Below are 22,864 nucleotides of genomic sequence, written 5' to 3' on the forward strand. Positions count from 1 at the left end.
ATCTGATACGCTAGCCAGTGTATACAAGCCCGCTGATCAGCAATAGCAACGTGTAGAAAGACAGTCGACAAATGACTGCGGTACCGAACACCTATCGTTATCGGATCGTCAGCGTCGAACGACTTGTTGACAAAAGAACATCGATCCGGCTTTTTCCCCGATCGTGTTGCGTTACATATCACAATGCCGGCGTAGTGATACCCTGCCCAAAATAGTCCACAATCGAAGCCTGACTCGATCGTCGGAGCACTTCGGATACGAGAACGACTACAAAGTAACGGCTGCCCTGAAACCGGCTTCCGGACTAAAAGGCCTTATCGACGTGAACAACGTGGCGTCAACGGTGCCGGCGTCAAAAAGCCTATTAAAGAACGACTACTAGAAGACTGTCTGTTATCTGTTCGTTTGTTTGGTTGTCTGTGGCTGCTCTCGAGTGAAAACAAAGAAGAAGAACCATGATTCCGCTACATGTGTTTTTTTGGACCACACACCCCCAAGTCTGATCCCCCAAACGTTGCTAGCTGATTCCGGTGAGAGGCATGTGAAGAAGACAAAACAAGACAAGTGAAGTCGCTTTAATTTTCATCAAAGGATCCACTGAGACTAGCTAACAATATTGCCTGACGGTACGACAACAAAAACGCTGTCGAAAAATTATATTAATAACTACCTCACGAGCAATAGCAAATTCAGCAAATTTGTCGACAATAACTACATCAGAACAAGGCTGAACCTTGTCAAGAACAAATGCTGGTAGTAGAAGCTCTACCAGGTACCGTTTTGAATAGTTAAGTCAGTCGTTTCGCGGAAACGCAGTAACGCAGTCAACGATGACGCAAAAGTCTGCTGCACAAAGAATATAACTGCTGTTTCCACATTCAAGATTTCTTTGCATGAACCTTTCATGACAAAGACAGCCTGTTCTACTACCCACTAGTCCTCTAACCAGGTGCATACTAGATATCAGTCATGTGGTTATTATATGATCATATGAACTTAACATTGGTCCATCGCAAGCATCCCTCCGAGTATACGTACGTCTAGTAGCTGGCCGTACGAAATAACTTTTGCTGCGTGACCGACGAAGCGTCCTGCAATCAATCGTGCAAAAGCTTTTGCAGTGGAGCGTGAAACTGTTAAAAAAGTTGGTGCTTCTGCCTTGGCGTCTGGTTTTGGCGGAAAACGTCCGCGTCATTTTTTGGCTACTGCTCGTCATTGCTATCATCGCCCATTTCTACTTAGGCAAATCGTTTGACACTATCGGTTATTCACGAGAGACCCAAACCGTTGGCATGCCGTATGTTTGTGGGCTCCCGTACGCTGGTTAGTGACCGACTGACTAGCTCTGAGCGCGGTGCTGAGCGTGGACCTGACGAAACCATGCTAGCAGTGGCTAAAATTGGGCCACATGAGACTAGCAGACGATATATTAGGTCTATTTATGGGTCTAGTTACACTGTCGTCACCGTCATCGGTTGTCGTCGCGCTGTTGGCGCCGCCATTCGGCTACAGGCCCGCGTACGATTCTGTATAACAACAGCCGTCGCAGGAACGGCCACAGTAAGACCAACATTAATAAGAATGCTAGCTATACTATAAATTACGTTGAGAGCAATGCATCTACTTTAGAAAATGTACTGGATGTGTTTTTTTCTCTCAGTCAATTTGAGCGTCGACCCTCATCGTTTGAAAAGGCTTCCTAGACTTCATGCTCTCGGCTAGGAGAATGTTGTGGGTATTTTGCCTGTTTCCGCTGCATGGAGTACACAAAAAACTTGCATGTGTGAGCCAGCTAACTCGCAAATATGGTAGTCATTTAATTTAGTGTTAAAATAAACTCGTATTCAGTCTTTTAGCTTTTCGAATTTTCAGTAAGTATATGGATACCAAAATCCTATGATGTTCCGCTATATATATATAGTGGAACATCCTCATATATATAAAGCTACGACAAAATATAATTACCAGAATGTTTTCCGTAAGGATGTTTTCTTATCCGAAGAAAACAATGACAATATTAAAAGTAATAGTAATACTGATTACGTTCGTTTATAACCAATATTGCTATCTTTTTTTTTTTAGAATATATTTTAGAATTAACATAAAGCAATTACTAAATTGTACGGTTCAAACTAATTTTTTTAATTTTAAATTTTAAAAATTTGAACATTTTTAATTTAAAAATAGCTTTGCTGAATTTCGGTGACTGCCAGCTTTATTTCTTATGCTTCATGAAGTTTGCGATAGCACCTCGTCGAACGAATCAATTCGCAGTCGCTTCTCGCTTTACAGACAGATGGTTGCGTAATTGACAGTTCCTCAAACCGTATACGAAAACTGTGAATAACATGGCTGAAGACAAGTGCAAGCATACCGGTATCGTTCATAGCAAGCTAAAGCGTCCATATAATCTGAGTAAATTAGATTGTCTGGAGCAATTTAGCGACTCGAAAAATCCGATTAAAGCTTTGGTTATTTTCGACTACAAGCTGACTGAGTATTATCAGAAATATATTCGTTTAGCGTCAACGACCAATACTTCATCATTAAGTTCGTGATTAACAAGAGTGCCGGTAGATTCTAATGGAGATTGATAAAAACACCGACTAACAAGGCCCTTAACAAAACAACGGTGCATTACTGATAAAATGATCTTGAGAACCAAGACTGGGAAATCTAAAGTTACCTGAAAAAGCGATTTCGTATTACGAAATCGATATGGAAACACTGTAAATTAAGTGTGAAAACTGTTATCAAGGTAAATGGAAGCGCGCATGCTCTGTTCTAGAGGCAGATAGCCCAACCGCCGAAGAACACACCGTCGCCATAGGCAGTGTGATCACAGCAACTTTTTGTTCCACTTCTGGGTGCTGAGGGGCAATTTCCTGCTTATGATTTTCAACATCCCAGCTCAACTGCGCCAGTAGCAAGCTGCTGTTTCACTGTAGATCTTCTGTTTTCACCAATATTCAATAGATTACGCTGGTAGACAAACGAAGACCTGATATTTGCTAAGTTTTGTCTGTTCTCAGTGCGAGATGGTAAAAGTTATCCAAGTTTTCGACCCGCTAAATAGCCCCGAATAGGCTCAAACATGAAAAATTTAGGTTTATACCTTTTGAAGTTAGCTGACTATAGCCAACGACAAGTTGTTGTGGTCCCTTATATTCGCATAATGACATAAACGCAAACTTTATTAACACAAATAAGTAAAACATGTAAAAATGTTTATTGGTTATATTACTCTCCTGGTCTTCCCCTTACCTAGATCAGGATAATTAAAGCCTACGCTGTTGGTGGCGGCTCATTGGCATTGAACGTTGTCATTTTTATAACGCAGGTTGTTTTTACAAAAGCGAAATTTAATTGACTATGGCTTTGTTAAAAATCGCCATATTGCGGTTATAAAAATGAGCTTTCAACTCTAATCACGTTACCATTTCTTCGTCACGGATTTCACGCTGCCACGTGCTGCCAGCTCGGCTGTTTTCGACGCGTCCTCGCATTTTATAGCTATTGTTAGATATTTTTCTGTCTTCTGCGGCAGTCTCAAGCCATAGCTCGAAAACCACGAACACACGCTCACAATCAACATTTCGTCAATAACGCGCTGTAGCAAGATTAGTTCCTCCTGATCGAATCCAGACAGGCGATGTGAATGCGTACTCCATGACCTCCATGAAAATGTTTGGCCCTGGCTTTATCTCAGTGACCGTTCACAATGTGTGAGAATACGGGTCTGGCGGAGGCCTAGAATGACAGGGATGCCTCGCATACACCAGTACGGACAGAATGTATGGTGACAACGCTTGCGGCGCGTCAAGCACATGTTGAATTATGGAGTATCGTGGAATATGACAAGGTACCCATAGGCCGCCGTTATAGATAGCTGCATTTCTGTTGAGAGTAAGGGAAAACAAAAGCCTTCGTTAACTTCTATATAGAAGACTTGGGTCGTGAATTTTATACATGAGATTGCATTGCTGTACGAAATAAGTAACCAGGGGTTCTGGCTCCATGAATAATCAAGTCATGCCTACTTGAGTCGGCTTCCTTATGCCCGCTGCTATGTGAGGCGCTTCAGGCATCCGTGTAGCTCTATGCTACTGAGATAGGTGTTTATCATTTTCAAGTACTAGAACGTCTTATTTTTAGAATCGTTTTTTTCATTATTTGCTTGCTATTGCTCCTTTGGAGAGTGATTTGTTGAGTGAACGTGAAAACCGTCCTAGATGTTTTTTTTTCTTAGGATAAACAAAAGGCTGGTCAGTATCTTTTAGAACGCAAAAATATAATGTACTAATTATTATTGTGGACCATTAGGAAGCGTAAACTTCCTGCCGCTGTAAAAAATTATTACTTAATATTTCGATTCGTAGGACTCGGTTTTTGCAATGACCATCATGCCTCAGTGTGGCTAGGTGGCTGCAACGCAGAAGGAAAAACCAAAACTAGGAGCAATCCTGCCGTCAAAAAGAAGTCCAAGTCAACTTAAACGACTAACCGAGGACGCATTACTTCTTGAGATGTCCGGGCTATTAAGAGAACACGGTAACGTATTCTCTTCAATGCTCCCGTACAACAAATATCAATTTAGTAATTGTTTTTTTTTTCGTTTTTTCTTTGTTAAAGGCACCAGACCATGATTCAAGTTCCAGCGTGACGTATATGTATGGTCCGCCGAGCTTCAGCTAGTCGACTCGGTACTAATAAATCAAGTAATTACGGGAGGCGTCTGATAAAGTGCTCACTGGAGATTAGGGGGCTTGCAATTACAAGATAAGGTGGCAGTATCTCGCCTAGTGGAGTTACATTTCTGCTCTTTCTGGTTGGGTTAAATTCACGCCTGACTCCGGTGTTTTTGTTTTCCTCAGTCTATCGAAAACGTACTTAAGGCATGGTAACTTTAAACGACGCAGGTATAACTACTAAAGCGGGCCGTATCTCTCTTTAAGCTTTCAAAGAGCCTGGATCTAGTATTCCAAGTAGCTATATGGCTGCATTGACATGACGGAAGCTGAATAGAAAAATCACGAGCACAAGATAAACTAAGCAGGATTTGCACATTTTTTTTTTCTATTTGAAGTCATCACTACCAGCTTCGTCTCAACTTTGCTGCAATCCATCCCTCGAAAAGATCGTCGACAGTATCGCGCCGCAATAGAAGTAGAGACGCGCCTTACGAATAATGATAATTTACTCGAATTCATATTTTTCCTCGGCAGCTACAAGCCTATATAGCGTCAGTATATAAACGTATACTCACCAATATATAACACGCTACAGACGCCGATGCCTGTGATTGTCGCGTGGCTCAGAAGCTACTTCGCGTACAACCGCGCGTAAAGTCGTATTTTCATAAAAACGCACTGGCATACATATACGCAAAACACTAAACGGTCGATTGGTCACACGAACGACCGAATCCATTAAACGTGAGTTTTTGAGCATAAAAAAAGAAGCTGGTTAACGTCCAGTTCACGCTTGTGACTGTGTGTCATGTGAAAGACTGCTAGCGATAGCGTAATATTTACTCTGTTATTGTTTTTATGAATGCCGTTGCCGCATTTATCTAAAGAAATGACATGACTGCCGTAGCAACTGTAGGTAAAATAAAGCGTTACGCGTTTCAACGCAGATTTCAACTGGACCTGATCATGATGACGATAATGGTCGCAAAAATGGAACCATCTTTCAGATGGCGCGCGCGCGCGGCCAACACTTCGTGGGCGACCTTATCTATTAAATACATGTTTACGTGTGTATATGTGTGCGCGTATGTGTTTGTGCCGTAGACTTTATCTGACGGTCAGCCGGCGCCCTTTTACGAGCAACGCTCGTCCTCTTCGATCGACAGAGTGAAATTGTATACTATAATGTAACTGCTGTTATTGTTTCCCGGATTCATCGTCGCGTTTTTGTTCTAGCGGAACTTGTCAAGTTGAAGTTTTTATTGATGCTGTTGTGCTGTTTTTGACGCCGCATCACTAGTTCACTTGCTTCTCTGTAGAACGTAGCGAGCCTCACCCATCTAAAGATGATTATTAAAATAATTATCTTATCCGGCCCCAATATAAGTTCCAGTTTTGATTCCGGCAAGTTCCTTTCATTTCACTGATATAAAAATAAGTTCGCTGCTTAAACGGTCTTTTGATGAATAACTACAAGACATGCACTAAATATGGAGGAAATGATATAAGCTGGCACGGAGAAGCTGACAGAGGCGTGCTACTTGAACGAAGAAGGTAAGCTTGCGCGAATAGATTAGAAGTTATTATATCATCATTATTAGCAACGACATTGTGTCATCTATATAACATATATAGATCTCATATAACATAACCTAGGGGTGACTGTACGTAGCCATAATGGCTCTCTATCAAAGCAATCACCTCTAGTGATTTGTATTTCTTTGATCTGGGTGGAAGTGAACTACTGCGACAGTCCCCTACGGAAGCTCGATTTTAGCTGAATTCAAATAATTACATTAGAAAAATGAACTTTTAGCTGAGCCGTAGGTAGTACTTCACTTCTCGATTTTCTATTTTTTATAATATAGATTTATAGAATACTTACGCCATGAACAGACTCGTTTTATTACTTGAATTGATTGAACCAGATCATTTCATATTGATCTACGATAAATCGAATCGAGAAAATACTTTTGATCTTATGTTTTATACTGGTCCGTCCGCTCGACCTCTTCTAAAATTGTTTTGAGAGAATTTGTTTATGATTTCATCAAACGCTGACAGTTTCGGCGTTGGCTTCGCCTATACGTACCTTCACTGACTTAGATTTCCACATGAACAGAAGCAGCGGTTACTTATCATTCGTATGGGTCATTTTTTCAAGCGTCCACAATTGTCCTAACGACCGTAGGAATTGATTGCCGTTAAAGTGTCTACTAAGCCGCTCCTAGGACAGAACCTACGTTCGACCTGATCGATCGCACTAACGAAGCGGCAACGCTTCCGATCAACAGCGCGTCTCATCAAAAAGTCTGTTCAGTGTCTATCACTACAGGCGACGCGTCAAAAGCACAACACACGCTTACCTAGGAAACCTCTTCAAGCATCGGGAGCAGAATGGAATCGTTTAATTTAAATTTTTTAAAATTAAGTTTAAAAGAAAAGGATTGAGGAAGATGGTTTCAGAGAGCGAGAAGCGAGCGCGATTGGATAAATAATTATGTGTTGAAAATTATGTGGGAAATAAATATAACAGTGATTAGTTAACATCGGCCATGAATTGGACTTGCATAAAATCTCGCTTTTAAATAGGCACTAACAAATGGGTCCGATGAAATCAGCAAGAGGGTGTGTGAAATTTCAGCTTCGGGCTCTGTGCGGACACAATCCAATCGTAATTCTAAATACCTGAATGTCTTGTCAAGTTTTGTAAGGCTAAGATCTCTAAAACAAAGTGATGTAAGCATGCGCGTATGTCGTCTTTGCTTACTACTTTAAACCATCGATCATTGAAATGAATTTGTATAGTATGGAGATACTCGTTCTGTTCGAGCAGTGAAAATTGAGCATAGTATGGGAATTTCTCACAAGGCAAAAGCAATTACGATAAAGAAAAAGACCCTTTTCAAGTATCGCGTGGTCCCTTACCTTCGCCGTTGATGGCTGCGGGTCAGCTCGCATCCTAATCTAGGAGAGATAGTAGCAGAAGTCGATGACCACAGCGGAAATTTTACCTCTTTTGAAACCATACAAAACTGTCCTAGTTGACGCGACTCACTGACACACTAACTTCTATTGGCAGTACTTTTTTTGTATCCTATCAAGGTATGTATTCCGAGAGCACGTTACTGCAATTTGGGAATCGTGAAGAATACGCACCTTCACAAACACTGTCACAGAGACACGAGTTTAAAAATTTCCGCCAACGGCCTAAGACATCCCCGCCAGCGAAGCACAAAAACGACGTATTGCGTACATCGAACTACCCTATGATATATCGCTGTATGCTCGTGTATGACAGGCCGATGTTTTTCACGCTGTTACGCCTCGTAATTTTACATATCCTACCAGCCTATAGATTATGATACGTGAGGCCACTAGGTCACCTGTTCCATTGCACGTGACGTCTAGTTTGGGTGCAGTCGACAACAGCTGTAGCCATGAAAAGTGATCGGAAACGCAAACCAAATTGATCTTGCTTTCTTCTTGATTGCACGCTAAATGAACGTTAAGCCAACGAAGCCGCGCTGCTATCTAACACCTTGTTATTTCCTCTTCTATTTGCAGCGCATCTTTTCGTCTATTTACACGGACTATCAGACAGTCATCGCCGTCTAACGGCTGCTTCGCTTCTGCTCTGGGACTCCCGTACCTCCACGCTGCTTGCCGGCAAAAGGGAATCTACCGAAGTCGTGGTGTTCAAACGTCGACTGCAGTGCTACCAACACGCTTGTGGCGTCCATCAGCTGATAGCTGGTGATGTTTGAAGTGGAAAGTGACTTTGGCTCGTGCTCTTACCACGTTTGATCGTTTAAGTGGGAAGATTCCACTGCCGGTAGAGGTACGAATCGCTACGAAAAAAAAAAACAAAAACGACGGGCGAAGGGTCTCAGCCTCGAGCCGCGACTGCGAGTCGCAGTCGCGGCTCGAGGCTCGCACCGGCTGCAGACGAAAGTGGGGAAAGTGAAAAACTAAGTGATACTGCCAGCTCAACGAAGTGGAACGAAACGAGGTTATTGCGTTGGCGACTACGAGCGTTGCCCCTGGTGACGCTACCTTCGTTGTGTTACTTACAGCTAACACTAGCAAAGACGGCGAGCAGGGACTTGGCCACCGAAGGTGTTCCTGCCTCATTTCGCTGGCTGTTTTTGACGGTTTGTTGTCGGGAACTAGGCGTAGCTTATGGAAATATTTGGATCGACCTGTTGGGACTGTTGTCGTTGCGGTTGCCGCTAACATATCGCTAGGACATACTCGAATAATATATGGTTGCACAGGATGACGTAGAGAAGCATGAATATACGTAGCTATTAACACAAACATGTAATAAGTCACTGTCGCGCGCATGTTGTATAGAGCTTTCACGGAAGTAATTAGTTTACGAAGTGCGGCTGAGAAGCCATTTGCCGATGCTTAAAGTTCCTACCGGTTTCGGGTCCTTTTTCGGTGGTCACCTGATCAAGTTTCCTCTAACGCCTTGTTCTCGTCTGGTAGGGTTCAGCGTTTGTCGGCGTATGACGCTATGATCGAAGCGTACTTTGAAACACATCGCAGAGTTTATGCAACGATATTATGCGTATGAAATAGCACGCACAGATCGAGCGAATTGGCCAGGCTAACTTTTTACTGAGTTACCTTTAGCTGCATCAGTCGTCGTCCGACGCTCGCAAGATTTTCACCATGAGCAAGACCGTTAGCGTCAACGTAGTTGTAATGCAAGTAATAGCCGCAGAAGCAGACGGTTTGGAACGTTCATTCAACATAGATGGCACGTAATCAATGTGGTTATAGAATTATACTATTTACATATTTACGCCGTGAATTCGGTGCCGAAATGGTGCGTGCAACGTGTAGGATATTAACATGTTGTAGGAAAAGGGATTGCCTCTCAAGGGATTACTTGGAAATGTTTCATTTGTCGACAATATTTTACCCATCGCCGAGGTAATACTCTGGTGATAAATAGTTGGATTCAGCAGATGGCGTTAATAATTCGATATCGACCAAGGTCATCTTTGGGCGAGTCAATTGAAACACTCCTTCCTTCTCTATGAAAATTTGTGTTCACATATAAGGAAACAAATGATCTCAGCTTGATTCGTCTACATAGGCACTAGCCATTCTTAAAACAAATATTCTATTGCATGATATGATTATTTACACGGCCCAAAAGTCCCATCACCTTAATCGCGTTACTGACGTTCCTATGTAATCTTCTGCGTCCAGCTCTAAGCTCTTTCTAATAGGCTTCGCCACAAAGTCTCATGGCCGAAGCTTCGCCGTACCCGATCATTCACAGGAGGCTGGTACGGCTCCAGCTGTTGGAATTCTTCGTGGCATCGCTAACGAAACTATAGAACGAACAAAAAAACGCTATTCTACTATGGGCTATGTCTTTCGACAGACGATCAACTAACAACGACCTGAATCGCCTGGCGTTTACAGAGTCAGTTACGACACTCGTTTGAAGCCAAAGGTTCCAGCATCGCGATAACCGACGAGCTTTCCGCAGTGTAGAATACCGCGACGCGGCCCATCTCAGTCTGGGGTAGCGTCAACAAGCGGTGATCAAATTAGCGCGGAGTTACAGGCATACATTAATATACAGTTGCCTGAAGCGCTGATCTAGTAAAAAAGAAACAGGTAAGCCTCGTTGCGTCCGAGGTTCTGCACGGTTCGATCTCTGGCAAATGGGACAGGCGCCCGTAATCGGGAGCGCTCCCAGTGGGATTGCGTAGACGAGATGAAAAAGAAACAAGATGGCGGCTTTCAAATTCAAAAGCACTGAACAGCGTTCTTGTGCCGAGAAACGTAACAAAACAAAAAGAGATACGAAAAGAACTACAGTGGACAATGCATCCTCACAAAAATAATTACACACACAGGTGTTGCATACCTGTTCAATTACTATGTGTACAACAGTAAAAGCGGAATGAGGGTTGCTGCTCTTGTTGCTGTCGCTGCTGTCGTTATAGATGTCGTTGTGGTCGTTATTGTCGTTGTTTTGCTTCGGTATGTTTTGTTGTTCTCGCTGTTAAATATATAAACATTGGATATTAATTTCGCTTCGATTTAAATATCTTCTTCAAACACTACATCACAACACCAATAGCAACTGTGTCAGCGTTTGACTGCCGATTTATTCGATGCTCAAGTATCCATAGCATCAATTAGCGCTATCTAAAATCATAAAGAAGTCTCGAATTTTACCTTTGGAATTAACGTCGCTCTTGGCTACGGATCTGACTAGATTAAAATAAAATTAAAATAAACAAAAGATCTGAATGTTGTGTCGGGGATTAGCGTTACCCATCGGTTATTGGGCGGGTAATTTCTTTGCCTGCGCTTCGGGAAAGGTGAATTTAATCGGTTTGCTTTTTTTTGTTTTTCCATTCATGAAAATTGATGCTGTTACAATTTACGTAGGTGTCGCTTTTGAAATTTCCCATTGCGGAGAATTGGGCGTAACGATACATATGGATGTACAACAAATTGTGATAGCAATTTACATATTGTAATACGCGATCTGGGTAGTCTGTTGTGTATAATTCGTATCTAGGATAAGGCGGAAAGGCTCGATTCTCCCGCCGTTAACACAAGTAGTCATAGTGTTATAGAAACGATGGAGATTTGATGTTTAAAATAGATCAATCACCACAACGCCAAGTAAAATAATGGAGCATCTGTTCTGGTTTTGTTTTGTGTACTGGTTACTGCTACGATCCAAACTAAAGACGATTTTTAAAAATAGTGTACAGATCCAATAATGCAGCAACCTAATACAGCAGCGGCAAAACAATCAAAACGCGTTTAAAAAATTTAAAAAACACATATTTGTACTACAAGAATACACTATTTTCGGCAGTCCGCTGTTGGATAGACAGTGAAAAAAGTTTACGTGTGCGTATGTGGCGAGAAGAAGATCTGCACGCGAAATTTACAACAATCTCGAAGATTTCCCATAAACAATTTACTTTTCACATCTGTTTCCTTGTAGATGTTCCGTTGAGTAGCATGCCAATACTTATGAGTCAAACGATCCTTGACACTTCGATTAAAGTCATCGTAAAGTATGCTGTAAACAAAGTGATTACGTTAAATGCAGTAATAGGTATTTGCGGTAATAAATAAGGGGCTTTACGGTGAGTTTTCGGTCAATGAACATATACGTGAACGTATTGATGACACAGCTTTGATCCATACAGATGGATTTTTCGATTTTTCATCTCCGTTTTGTTTTGTTTAAAAAAGAAAAAATCAGCTGTACGGTGTCCCCGTCATGACTATGATTCCTAACCGTCTTTAAGATTGGAAACAGTTACGTGGGTCGCCGTCGTGACCCAGTTATATTCCACTTCGATCCACGCTTCGGCTATCCGAATGGTTGTCTGTCTGGTGTAAATAAGCACGAAGCAGTTAAATAGGCAATAACGACGAAGGAGATTGCTGTTGTTAAGGGAACCTATCCGGTTGAAAGTTTTGCTAGCTAGAAAAAGCTATACTGAGTAGCCAACTAGTCGTAGTTCGTCCATATCAGCCAAAATACTATGGAAATAAAATCCATCTAAGGCTAGCTCGTAAGACAATTGGAGACAGAAGAGACCCAGTGTCTGGATTTTTTTTAAAAATTTTTATAAAAATAGCAATGCTGGGACATTGCTTTGTCATTCCGACCAACACAGACGCCAACAGACTAATCTTCTTCCGTGTTAAATAACTCATTATTGTGTACGATCTACAAAGCAATAACTATCGAAATATCATTACTACACCGCTTTAGTTAAAGATTCAGTTATGATACAAATTGTTGCGTTCTTTTAATGAATGTAACGTAACAGGATCGGTCTAACACTGGAACTTGGATTCATTTTCATGTTACTCATCTGTTTCTCGTCTTCTTTTTTGTTTTATCATAATTTACATGGTACGTTTTTCCCACTTCCTTATAGTTCGTTGAAATTGTTTCCAATTCAAGGAACTTTTAGGAGGAACAACTTGAAAACAGGGGGCTGACAAAAGAAGTTTTACATATCTTTCGCTACGGAAATGCACCACGATCAGAATAAAGAATAATTTGGTTAATATCCCCCAAGATCAACAACTGCAAGAGGTGACGCGCAGACTAGGCCTGTCACGTTCTCATTTTTTTTTCTCTCTAATCGACCAACATATTTACTGCTAGAACTCTCACCGCTAGTTAACAAAAAGTTATTTTTTCCTAAGGCATGGCAGTTTAACAGGCCAGTACTAGATAAAACCTACCGTCATGATATCATGCCATAGATTGGAGACGATCGACATATATCATCGAAATATATGTGCGCGGCTGGCTAGTAGGCTTCAGCTAGTTTCTGCTTTCCTTTCTTTTTTACCCAATTTACATTCTGCATTTTAAAAGTATTACACATCTAATTAACATTATCCATTGTAACTATATTAGTGGTATAGGCAATGACACTAAAGCGATTAAAGCAAAATCAGGATAGGTTGATTCGTGTGCTCGGAAACATAGCAAGATCTAACAATAAATGACTTAGATAACAGAATAGCTGTTCCATGCAGGAGTTCCTAAATCATACATCGATTAAGGTGCGTCTTAGTGTAACATAATTAGGACATTGCGTCTTAAAATGGAAGTTACACAGTTTTTCGATAGCTTTTAGTCTGAGTCTAAAGAACAAACCCAAAGAGAAATTTTTCTATTATTTTTTCCTTTTTAGGCAATCGCTATTTTCAATATTCTATCGTTGACGACCTTAGATTTTAGTTGAATTTCTCTCCCCCCTGTAGCCATCATCTCTATTGAAGCCTCTACCGTAGCGCAACTAATCAATACATCGTTCAGTTCGAATACAGTCTTCATACTAACAACAGATCTAGACATAGTGAGTAAGGCAAGTTCGTTACGCAAACGCACGGGATCCATCGATTCGCAGGTGTGCATTGGCCGTTCTTTTTTAGACCAAAAAGAAAGCAATTTCTGCTACATCAATAGGTGTACTTTCTTCCATTGATGATGTACTAGCATGCACGGTACGTACCTACCGGTTAAAGCACAAATTAATCACTCTGTTGGTGGAAGTAGATCGTTGAACGTGATTGATGTGCTTTTCGAGTGAGAGTTTTCCGCGCAGAGCTAAGACTGTCGAGCTCATCAATGCGGCTAGGTCGCGTTTACTATGCAACATAGCTCACAGCGATAAAGGACGACGTCTTTTTGTATTCTTTTTTTCTGACGATTCCACTGCTGATTGTAAACGGAGTTTCATCGTCGCAACTAGCGCCATCTCGACAGCCCTCCCCCCCCCCGGCCCTGAACTGCCTTCGGGCATCAAGAATTGTAAGACTGCTTTGTACCGGCTAGTCCTACATCCTGATACAACTATGCCTTGGGGCTTTTACTGCTGTAATGAGAAGCAATTAAACAAGCACTATTATGCGGATAGCAGAGAAAGCTGTCGCAGAGAGGACGTGGGCTGAACCCTTCAGATCTCAACTGCTCTAAATTGGTTCGGAATAGTAGAAAATAGTGTGGTTAATCATGAAGTCAGAATCTGATGGGAGCAGAACACCGCTATGTTTAGTATAAGCGGCCGTTTTGCTGACAACACGATTGAACAGGTCGTTATACTGGGGTAACGAGAAATAATGGGAAGATGAAAGTCTGTTAATCTAGTAATAAATAGAACCTCTTAGTTCTGTATGCCTATTCTTCTTGATTTGTAGAGCCAAATGGACGAACTAGTGTGGATTGGCATAATGTGCCACTCAGTAACGTTTTAGCTTTGAGAGGATACTGACGGATGGGATTGGGGATATATGGAAAGCGCCGCCGCCGCCGTTAGATATATTTCTATTTTTGTTAAGGCCTTAAAATAGTAACATGACCGTTGCTAGCGCCGCAATACGACTAGTGGCTAGAAGAATCAGTAGCCAATGATCCAGAGAAACATTTTCCGTATAAATGTTGAAAACAACCTTAGGCTAAACTAGTTTCTCATCGCAAACGTATCTAGCCGAAACTTTAGGCCTTAAATGGCCTTAGATGACAGACACGTCATCTTGATCGCCATTACAGAACAATTTTACTTTCAGTTGTTAACTTATGCATAGTTTTTTTTCCATGTTCTATATCAATACAATATGTATATAAGAATACAGTATATAAAACTACATTTTCATTGAAGTTAGCCTGTCTAGCCAAAAGCATCTTAACTTTACTTAAGCGCAGTTACCGTTTTGCGTCGTGGCTCGGTCATCTTTATCTAGCTATTAATAATATTCGCTGCCAAATTATTGTAGCTAGCAAAAATCCTGCTAGAAACGGTTTGTCAGACTACCGCTTTATGTCGCTTCCAGCTCTAGGACACATAGGTGCAATACGATTTTTTCGGCTACGACTATAATTCCGCATAATTATAATGACTACTAGTATTTGCAATACTACATCTTCATTTTATTAGCAGAATGAGACTGTCTTCTCAAATCGTTCTGTGGATAGATGGAACATGCAAGGTGGATGAATACGGATACTGTAGTGTTTTTATGTGCGGGAAGTTATGGCCACAGTCGGAAGTTGTGACACGTAGTAAAAAACAAAATACATCGTCTGCTGTTCATCATCACATAGTGAGTGATGCTACCAACTCTGGTCGGGATATACTACCTTCATCCGTGTTTACATTGGACGTTTATATTAGCCACTACGGATACGTGTAGTAACGAGGTTGCCGATGGCAAATTGTCCCGCCGAACCACTTTCGCCTGCGTCAGTCAGGAAAAAACGGAACCTGATTGGGATTTGAGGGATATTCTTGAACAAATTAGTCAAGCAAATGAATCAAGTGTAACATCACTGATCAGCTAATCATCGACAGTTCACTACAGTCAACTTAACCGGGCCGCCAGGATTCGATGCAATGAGAGTAACGGTAACGAACCTCACCGAGGGAAAAAGGCCAGGCTTTCGACGATACTATCAGCCTAAGTTAGCAACGCGAACCTTTTAGCCACGTACGGCGTAGCGCTGGGTATCGGCCTATTTCGCGAACACTGAACAAAAACCCATGAGGAAGGTGCGGAGCATTCAAGTTTCGTACTCGCTTAGAGCTTCCTGCTACGACTTGTCAGCCCAAACTATATCTGTCATTTAGTATCGGATGTAATCGAATTCTAGAGGAAGTACTGGAACTAGAAAGGCACCAGACGAAAAAAAACCGGCTAAATACAGTTACTAGCTATATTTAACTATAAGGATCAACATTACGAGGGCAATAGAAAGGACTTGCTTTAATGCATTATTTTAGCCCAGTGTATCAACTGGAGAAATGTTCTATTCCAGATTAACCTGGACCGGGGGGCGCTGACTACCCGTCGGTTGTTGTCAAGCCTAACAGCTCAACGTACATTCGTTGGACATTTAATAACCACAACATTGGAAATCATTACTTTCGTACTGGAGCATAGGACCCAATCAAAGACCAGCATCAAATCTATGATTTGACGATCTGTAAATCATGACAAACTGTGTCGCGTTAAATGCAAGTTCAACCGTCTGTCGATAAATCAGTACTAACTTACAATTTTCGTAGAATTTTTTTTTATTATTACTGTTATTTAATATCACAGAAACAACAATATGGCTACACGAATTGAGACGCTCTTCACTACTAAGGCAACGATGTACGAACAACTAAATACAAATCTTCTAATAATAATGACTTGAAGCGGATCCACAAATCGTTATATAGATTTGCCGGCATCTGTTTAGCGGAAGCTGATGTTTGTTATGACGCTCATAATAACGGCGAGGTTGATCGTGGCGATGATAATGATATTTTTTTTACCTGTTTACTACTGGCTAGAAGTATTGAATTGTATATTATGTATTTATCTTAGAACGCCGGCACTAGAAGTTGCATGCTTTGCAGAACATTGTTCGCACTGACGACGCGGACAATGTGTCCTGCTGGCCTGCTGTGAAAATGATTCGTTGGCCATTAGTTTCTTTTAGAAGAAGTGAACCTTCCTCGATGAACATGACGGTAGTTCTCGTGTGAAAAAAATTAGGCAAAACGTGAACAGCCTGCGATAAGTATTTACGTTGCTTTGGGATAGCTCTTGCTGAGTATTTTTGCACCTCTAAAACGTTAGATATCGTAATGATATTCTATTTGCTAACGACAGTAATAGAAATAGCCATTGAACTTGATGCAAACCATGGTTATTTGCATGAATTTGTGTGGTGAAAGCCACAAATTACTTGAATCGCCGGCCAATTACAACAGATACACAGTTTCAGACGATGTAGTTAGTTTGTACATTTGTAGAGCGCTCCGCGCTTGTAAAGCAAGATTCAATCACCTACTATTATAGAAAAAAAAAAACAAAAAATAGCCTCAAGCTGTAGATAATATATCTGTCAAATGATGTTACCGCTAATTTTCTAATAAGCTCTACATCGTAAATAGGCAATGTAGTAAGACAAGCAATGCCACACAATTGTCGATATACGGTGAGGCCGATCACTGTCTCCGGCATGCCATCTCACATGTTTGTCAACAGATGGAAGCAGACTCTAAAAAAACGGTCAGCATTCGTTAGTCGCTGGATAAGTCGACAAAACTTTCGTTTTAGATTGGAGAATTGCCCCCGCAGTCTTACCGATGTCTGGAGCGAGATACAGTGATGCGGCCACTTGGGAATCTGTGCACGTATCTCAACTTTTTCCCCTAATATCGTTGTTGATAAATAACGATACCTGATCCTATCACAACACGAACTAGCGAGGGAGAGCGTCCCTATATTAATGCAGTGAAAACGTAACCGAGAAGGCAGCCCAAGTGATCCATGTTCGACCTTAATCTTCTCGTAGAAGTTCTAGATATAGGGACAGCAATGAATATCGTAATACCTTCAGCCCCATGTTCTGATAGGGGGAGGAACCTGAAGTCAAACAACGGTACTGAGGTTTACCTAGGTGGGACAGTCACGAGTTTTTATCCAGTGGGAAAAACAGCTGCATCACGATTTCACCTGGACTAAACGTATCGTAGTAGATAACCTCCGCAATTTTCAGACAACGGTTCATGTGTGAAGAAGGCGCTCAGTGATTAAGAAGACCACTTGCCTGATGTCCCGTAACACCAGATACTAAGACTCCACTTCGAAACAAAAGAGATGCTGTGACTTTTTCTGGTAATCAACATCGTTTGGTCCCAGCGGAGAGGTACTGTGCTAAGTCTGGAACCGTCGCTTCCGAAATCTGCACGTGCATATGTAGACGAATCCGGCAATGTTTGTTTATTTATTAATAGCTAATGCTAACTTGATGCTAGTTTAGACTCAGCTCAGCTACAGACAAACGATGACCGATTCAGTTCAACGATGAAAATTCAGTTTTCTTCTATATTTGGCTTGAACTTTGTTTTTTGTATTTTTCACTTATATCCATTTAACAATAGAGTAAATTATATCAAGGCGAATCCACGGCTGAGGGCAGCAAAAGAAACATTTCTCTGCCCTTCGTTTTCACTGATTTTGTATAATTTAAGGTATTTTTACTACAGTACAATATGTGATAAGACCGTGCTAAGTTTTATCAATATAAAAGTGTAGACAAAAGGTCTTTAATAAGTAGTACCGTTGTGTTTAAAGTCAACCATCTTATTATAGGAAAGCAATAAGCAACTTAAAATTGAAAATCGATCGACGCCCACTCCACTTTAAATAAAATGCGTTCTATAAGAACTCAGAGCTGATTTGATTTTTTGTTCAACTTTCCTACAGATTAAATTGGTATATTGTATCCCCTTCGTGGACTATCTAGATGCATTTTAAACGGCTCTCTACGAATAAATTACTCAAAAAACCGTATAAACATACCTTGTAAACGTAGCTCCTGTCATGCACCTATTATATTAAACTTACCCATATTTTTCACAGTATAATGCTTGCCTCAGTCTCACTGAATGATATACTGACATGGTACTTGTGAAACGATTCAGTCAAACGATTCTTTTACTACAAGACTAGTACAAAGGGCATGTGGCGTATGGGACTTCGACGAGATAGGAGTTAGTAGAATTAAGGAGTGATTGGAAATTTAGGTCTAACGCCTTTGCATTAATCAAGCATTGTTTGGGGCGCTGGCGACCCTTTTCAGCATAGTTCGAAATGCATCTAAGGCCGCTTGCGAACCTAGATTATCCAGTGTGTTTCTGGAAATTATAGCCACTATAGCACTACAGAAATTCATAGTATTTTTAGGTGCTTCTCGACCTAAAACGGTTTCAACCTATGGCTCATGGAAAAGGGTCAACCCGATTGGCTAGTTCAGGTACGTCTAGCCATCTAGCGCTGTACGTACGATGTCAATAGCACATTCAAGCAGCGTTGTTGCGGGTGGAAACAAATCTCCTGTAGTAGAGATGGTGGTGATGCAACGCCAACATGTCTACCTGCTAAACTTGCGGTGGTGGCCCAGGTTTTAATCGGAGCGTAGACGGGAGCAAGCAGTCTCGAAATGGTTCAAGCACCGGATGCAAAACACTCAATGAGACGGCATTAAAGTGTACATTTAATGGGTTGCGAAAATACGCTGTTGATACGGCTTGAATCAGGTATTAAATCTATATTTAGATACTTTCATATTTTAGCGCAGATTCACATATAGCCTTTTTAGTGATTTTGTGAACTTTGAATCGAATGAATATTTATCCGTATATGCTGCAGTTACGCATTCGTCCATCTATATACAACGATGACTCCATAGATAGATGAGTCCTGTTAGCTCATATATGATATATACCTGCCATCGTGCCCAAGAGGATGAAATCTGCTATGGGATGGGAAAAGACATCGCTTCAGGTTAAAAAAGGCCGCTCGATTTTAGATAAAAGCGCACATTGCGACGGTTGCAAGTGTCTTGCGACAGTTGTCGTTCGGACGTGTAGTAGCGGCAGGGGAAAGTGTCACGACAAAATGACACGCACGCGGCAATCAATGCCGCTTGTCACCAAAACCCTAATCATATTTGCTTTTTGAAATTCTGCAAAAAAAAAATAGATATCCAGGGATATGTCAATGATGGCTATATGTAAGTGGGTAACGTATTGACGTTGCACTTTCCCACGCGTCATCAACACCATACCCACCGTATATATCTGAAATATATGGAAATGAAGTACAGTACGATTCAACATTCGTATTGCATCTATAGCGAAGTGATATCTGCTCGTTAAGTCGGTAGAACTATCGTAATAGTTACGGTCAGCATAACTGTACCAGTTCTATTATACGGCGTCGTTATTAGTGAACTTTTATATGATGTCCCTGCGTAGGGCAAGAACCATGTGAGAGATTCTCTGGACAAAGCTGTTTTGCTCCAGGCAACGAACAGTTAGCCCTTACATTTCGTATGCGTACCATATGTGTATAAATTAATAATTAATAAGTTAAAATTAATTTAAAAAAGTGTAAAAAAACATAATATTGATTACGATTTTCGATAAATTGGTCTAGGAACGAAATAAATTTATCAACATGTACGCCTTCTGTGAGATGAGTCTAATTCAAATTGCTAGCTGCTGGTAAATTGTACAGATAAACGCGCACAGACACACAGTTCGTCTATAAGATTTCGCTAATTCGGCTTTTTTTACTTTTAGGACAAGTTGCAGAAATCCATGGTCCAAACGCACATAGGCTACTGGAAGGGTTCACAATTCTACTGGCGCACTTATCTGCGAACCTCCGATATTTCTACACAGCTGCACACTGGTGTTGGATACTCGGGTAAACATTTCGTTTTCTACACTTTATCCTTTATTATCCTGTAATTACCTTCTAATCAATATTTCCAATCATCTTAGTAATTTTCTCGCAAATGATTTTCCGTTGCTAATCGAATTCTGCTCGCAGCAAAAGTGTCGTTGAATATCTGCCAAATAATTTTAACTTAGTAGAACCGTCTCGGTATAGACAAGCAAGTTAATAGTGACTTATTTTTTAGCGGTTTCAAGCCCAGTCGGACTCGGGAACGATAGGCAGCAAAGGGTTCACATCGATAACGTTATTCGTATCAAAGAGAAATACATTGAGTAAGTACCGAATCTTTCTTTACGAAATTTTCACGCTGTCCTGCCTTTGCCCAAATCTCTTGCCGTGTGTATTAAATTTAAACGATCCTATTATTATCAAAGGACGCACCGGCGTATGTTGTAGAGGGTGTTGCATCAGTTACGCGTCGTAATATGTACGCTGGCTCTATTCTAGTTACGATTCAATATACTGCTGGAATAAACGCCTGGGGCGATGAGTAGCCCTAAACGACACCACAGCGGCAGTACCATTCCGCATCCGTCTCCATTTCGTTGCTGGGTCGTAACAGCACTTTGGTACCCACCCGCCGAAACCGCTTTTTGCCGCCTTTTTCGGCAACCAGGGCTGCGATTTTTTTGTCTTCGGAAATAATTCGTGTTGGTGCACTGATCGAAGCTGAAGATTTCGTGAAGTTCAAGTTCTGTGTTAGACACAAGTGAGTATAACAAGGTGGAGTGTAGCTCCCGACGACTGCCTTATTCTGGCAGCAGGCCGATATGATAGATCGGTTTGTATAAAATCGTATGATAGCAAACCGCTCTAGGAAGTAAATTTTTTGGATCCTTTGCCTCGCAATTCAGTTTCGTCTCTAATTTACAAATGGCAATCTGATTGATAGGCCGGCTATGATTAAACGGGTAGGTCTCGTGTTTGGAGAAATTGTCACATAATACCATATCATCACATAATCAAGGACAGTACGAATAAGGCCGTAGTTCACATTAGGACTGAATCCAAACTGGTCTCAATCGTTTTGTTTATTTGTTATTGAATTTAATTATTACACAGAGGATAGCGGACGTTTGCTTGAAAAATCGTTGCATACATTAAGCTAGCTGTGAGTAATTACACCTCTTTTGGAACCATTACTGTTATTACCAATAATACTTGAGCGTTATCTGGGGGCTTACCCGGTGCCTGTTTTGCTATTGGACATACTCTATTCATATGGAGACAGAAGGCTAACTATCTACTTATCTTAACACGTATAGATACGTGCAGGCCTGTGGGTTTGAGACCTCAAAGAGAACGGATTAGGTTGGATCGCCTCTGTTCCCTCGAGCTGCTTTATATATATATACTATACCTGTTCGCGGAAAACAGTTCCCACACGGATGATATAAGAGCGCGAACGATATTGTTCGCTGATTTGCTTTCAAACATAGAACATTAAGTTACTGCCATCGCAAATTAACATTACGCTCTATAGGCACAAGCACACTTTTTCTCTAGGGGATCTGTTTTTGGCCGATTGGTGGCATTCATCCTCCGCGCAAATCCTTCCAGAATTAATCTCTAGCTGCCTAAAATCAAATCAGTTGAATTCGACCACAAAAAGTTGAGATAAGTCTATTGACAATGAAACAGACAGACTTTTTCGATATCGACTTTTTAAAAACTTTTGTAGCATGGCTGTATATTGATTTCGAGCTACACCTTGCAAAGGCCGATTACTGCAGGCAAAGTAATCACAATGACTACTCAAAAAATAAGTGGGTCTACGTAACGTTAGACAATTTGCCACATCTGCTCTTTTCAACGGTTAAGTTGAGCTAACAAACTCACCCAAAAGAGATTTATGATGTATCTACCTGCCTGAAAGAGCGAAAATTGCTAAATATTGGAAAAAGCTGGACCGGCGGGTAAAGTTGGTGTATTATCGAGCATTCTATGGGGAATGACTCGACATGTTTAAGACTAAAGACATTTGTCAACGTTAGAATCTGTCACTGAATTCGACGACTGAAGACGACGGCTCTTCTCTTTTATATTACTTCCTTCAATCAAACGTAAAAGAAAAAAAAGTTTTTTACTTATTTCTTGGTTTTGTATATAATTTTCTATTCGATGTAATGATTTTGCCTGCTGCTACAGCTGCTGCTTAATTTGTGAATTCTCAGCTGATAACTATACTAATTGAATGATACGAATTTCGGCAATATTCGAACGACGTCCTAATTCGCTAGTACTAATCTGTCCAACTAGCAATCGGTTTTTACTGGAAACAATTTAAGTCGCTGTTTTCAAGCGTATTTGCTTTCAATTAGACTAGAGAAAGCAATCTCGCTCGA

The 22,864-nt window shown here is 41.0% G+C and overlaps 1 protein-coding gene across 3 annotated transcripts in view; it reads right to left on the reverse strand.

Moving 5' to 3' along the window:
• The window catches only part of LOC111258739 (uncharacterized), an 82,287-nt gene that overhangs the window by 54,003 nt on the left and 5,420 nt on the right, over window positions 1–22,864 (reverse strand). For 2 of the 3 annotated variants that reach the window (XR_015310274.1, XM_022830218.2), the window contains exon 1: window positions 7,620–8,531. The exons of the other annotated variant lie outside the window; for it this stretch is intronic. Coding sequence is in view for 1 of the 2 variants with exons in the window: in XM_022830218.2 (XP_022685953.1) it covers window positions 7,620–7,652 (33 nt within the window). In the remaining variant the exon portion in view is untranslated. Of the gene's footprint in view, window positions 1–7,619; window positions 8,532–22,864 lie in introns of those variants that run through there. 3 annotated transcript variants of the gene reach the window in all.

Source organism: Varroa jacobsoni, unplaced genomic scaffold (assembly GCF_002532875.2).
Source record: "Varroa jacobsoni isolate VJ856 unplaced genomic scaffold, vjacob_1.0 scaffold_258, whole genome shotgun sequence".
NCBI classification, from domain to species: Eukaryota; Metazoa; Arthropoda; class Arachnida; order Mesostigmata; family Varroidae; genus Varroa; species Varroa jacobsoni.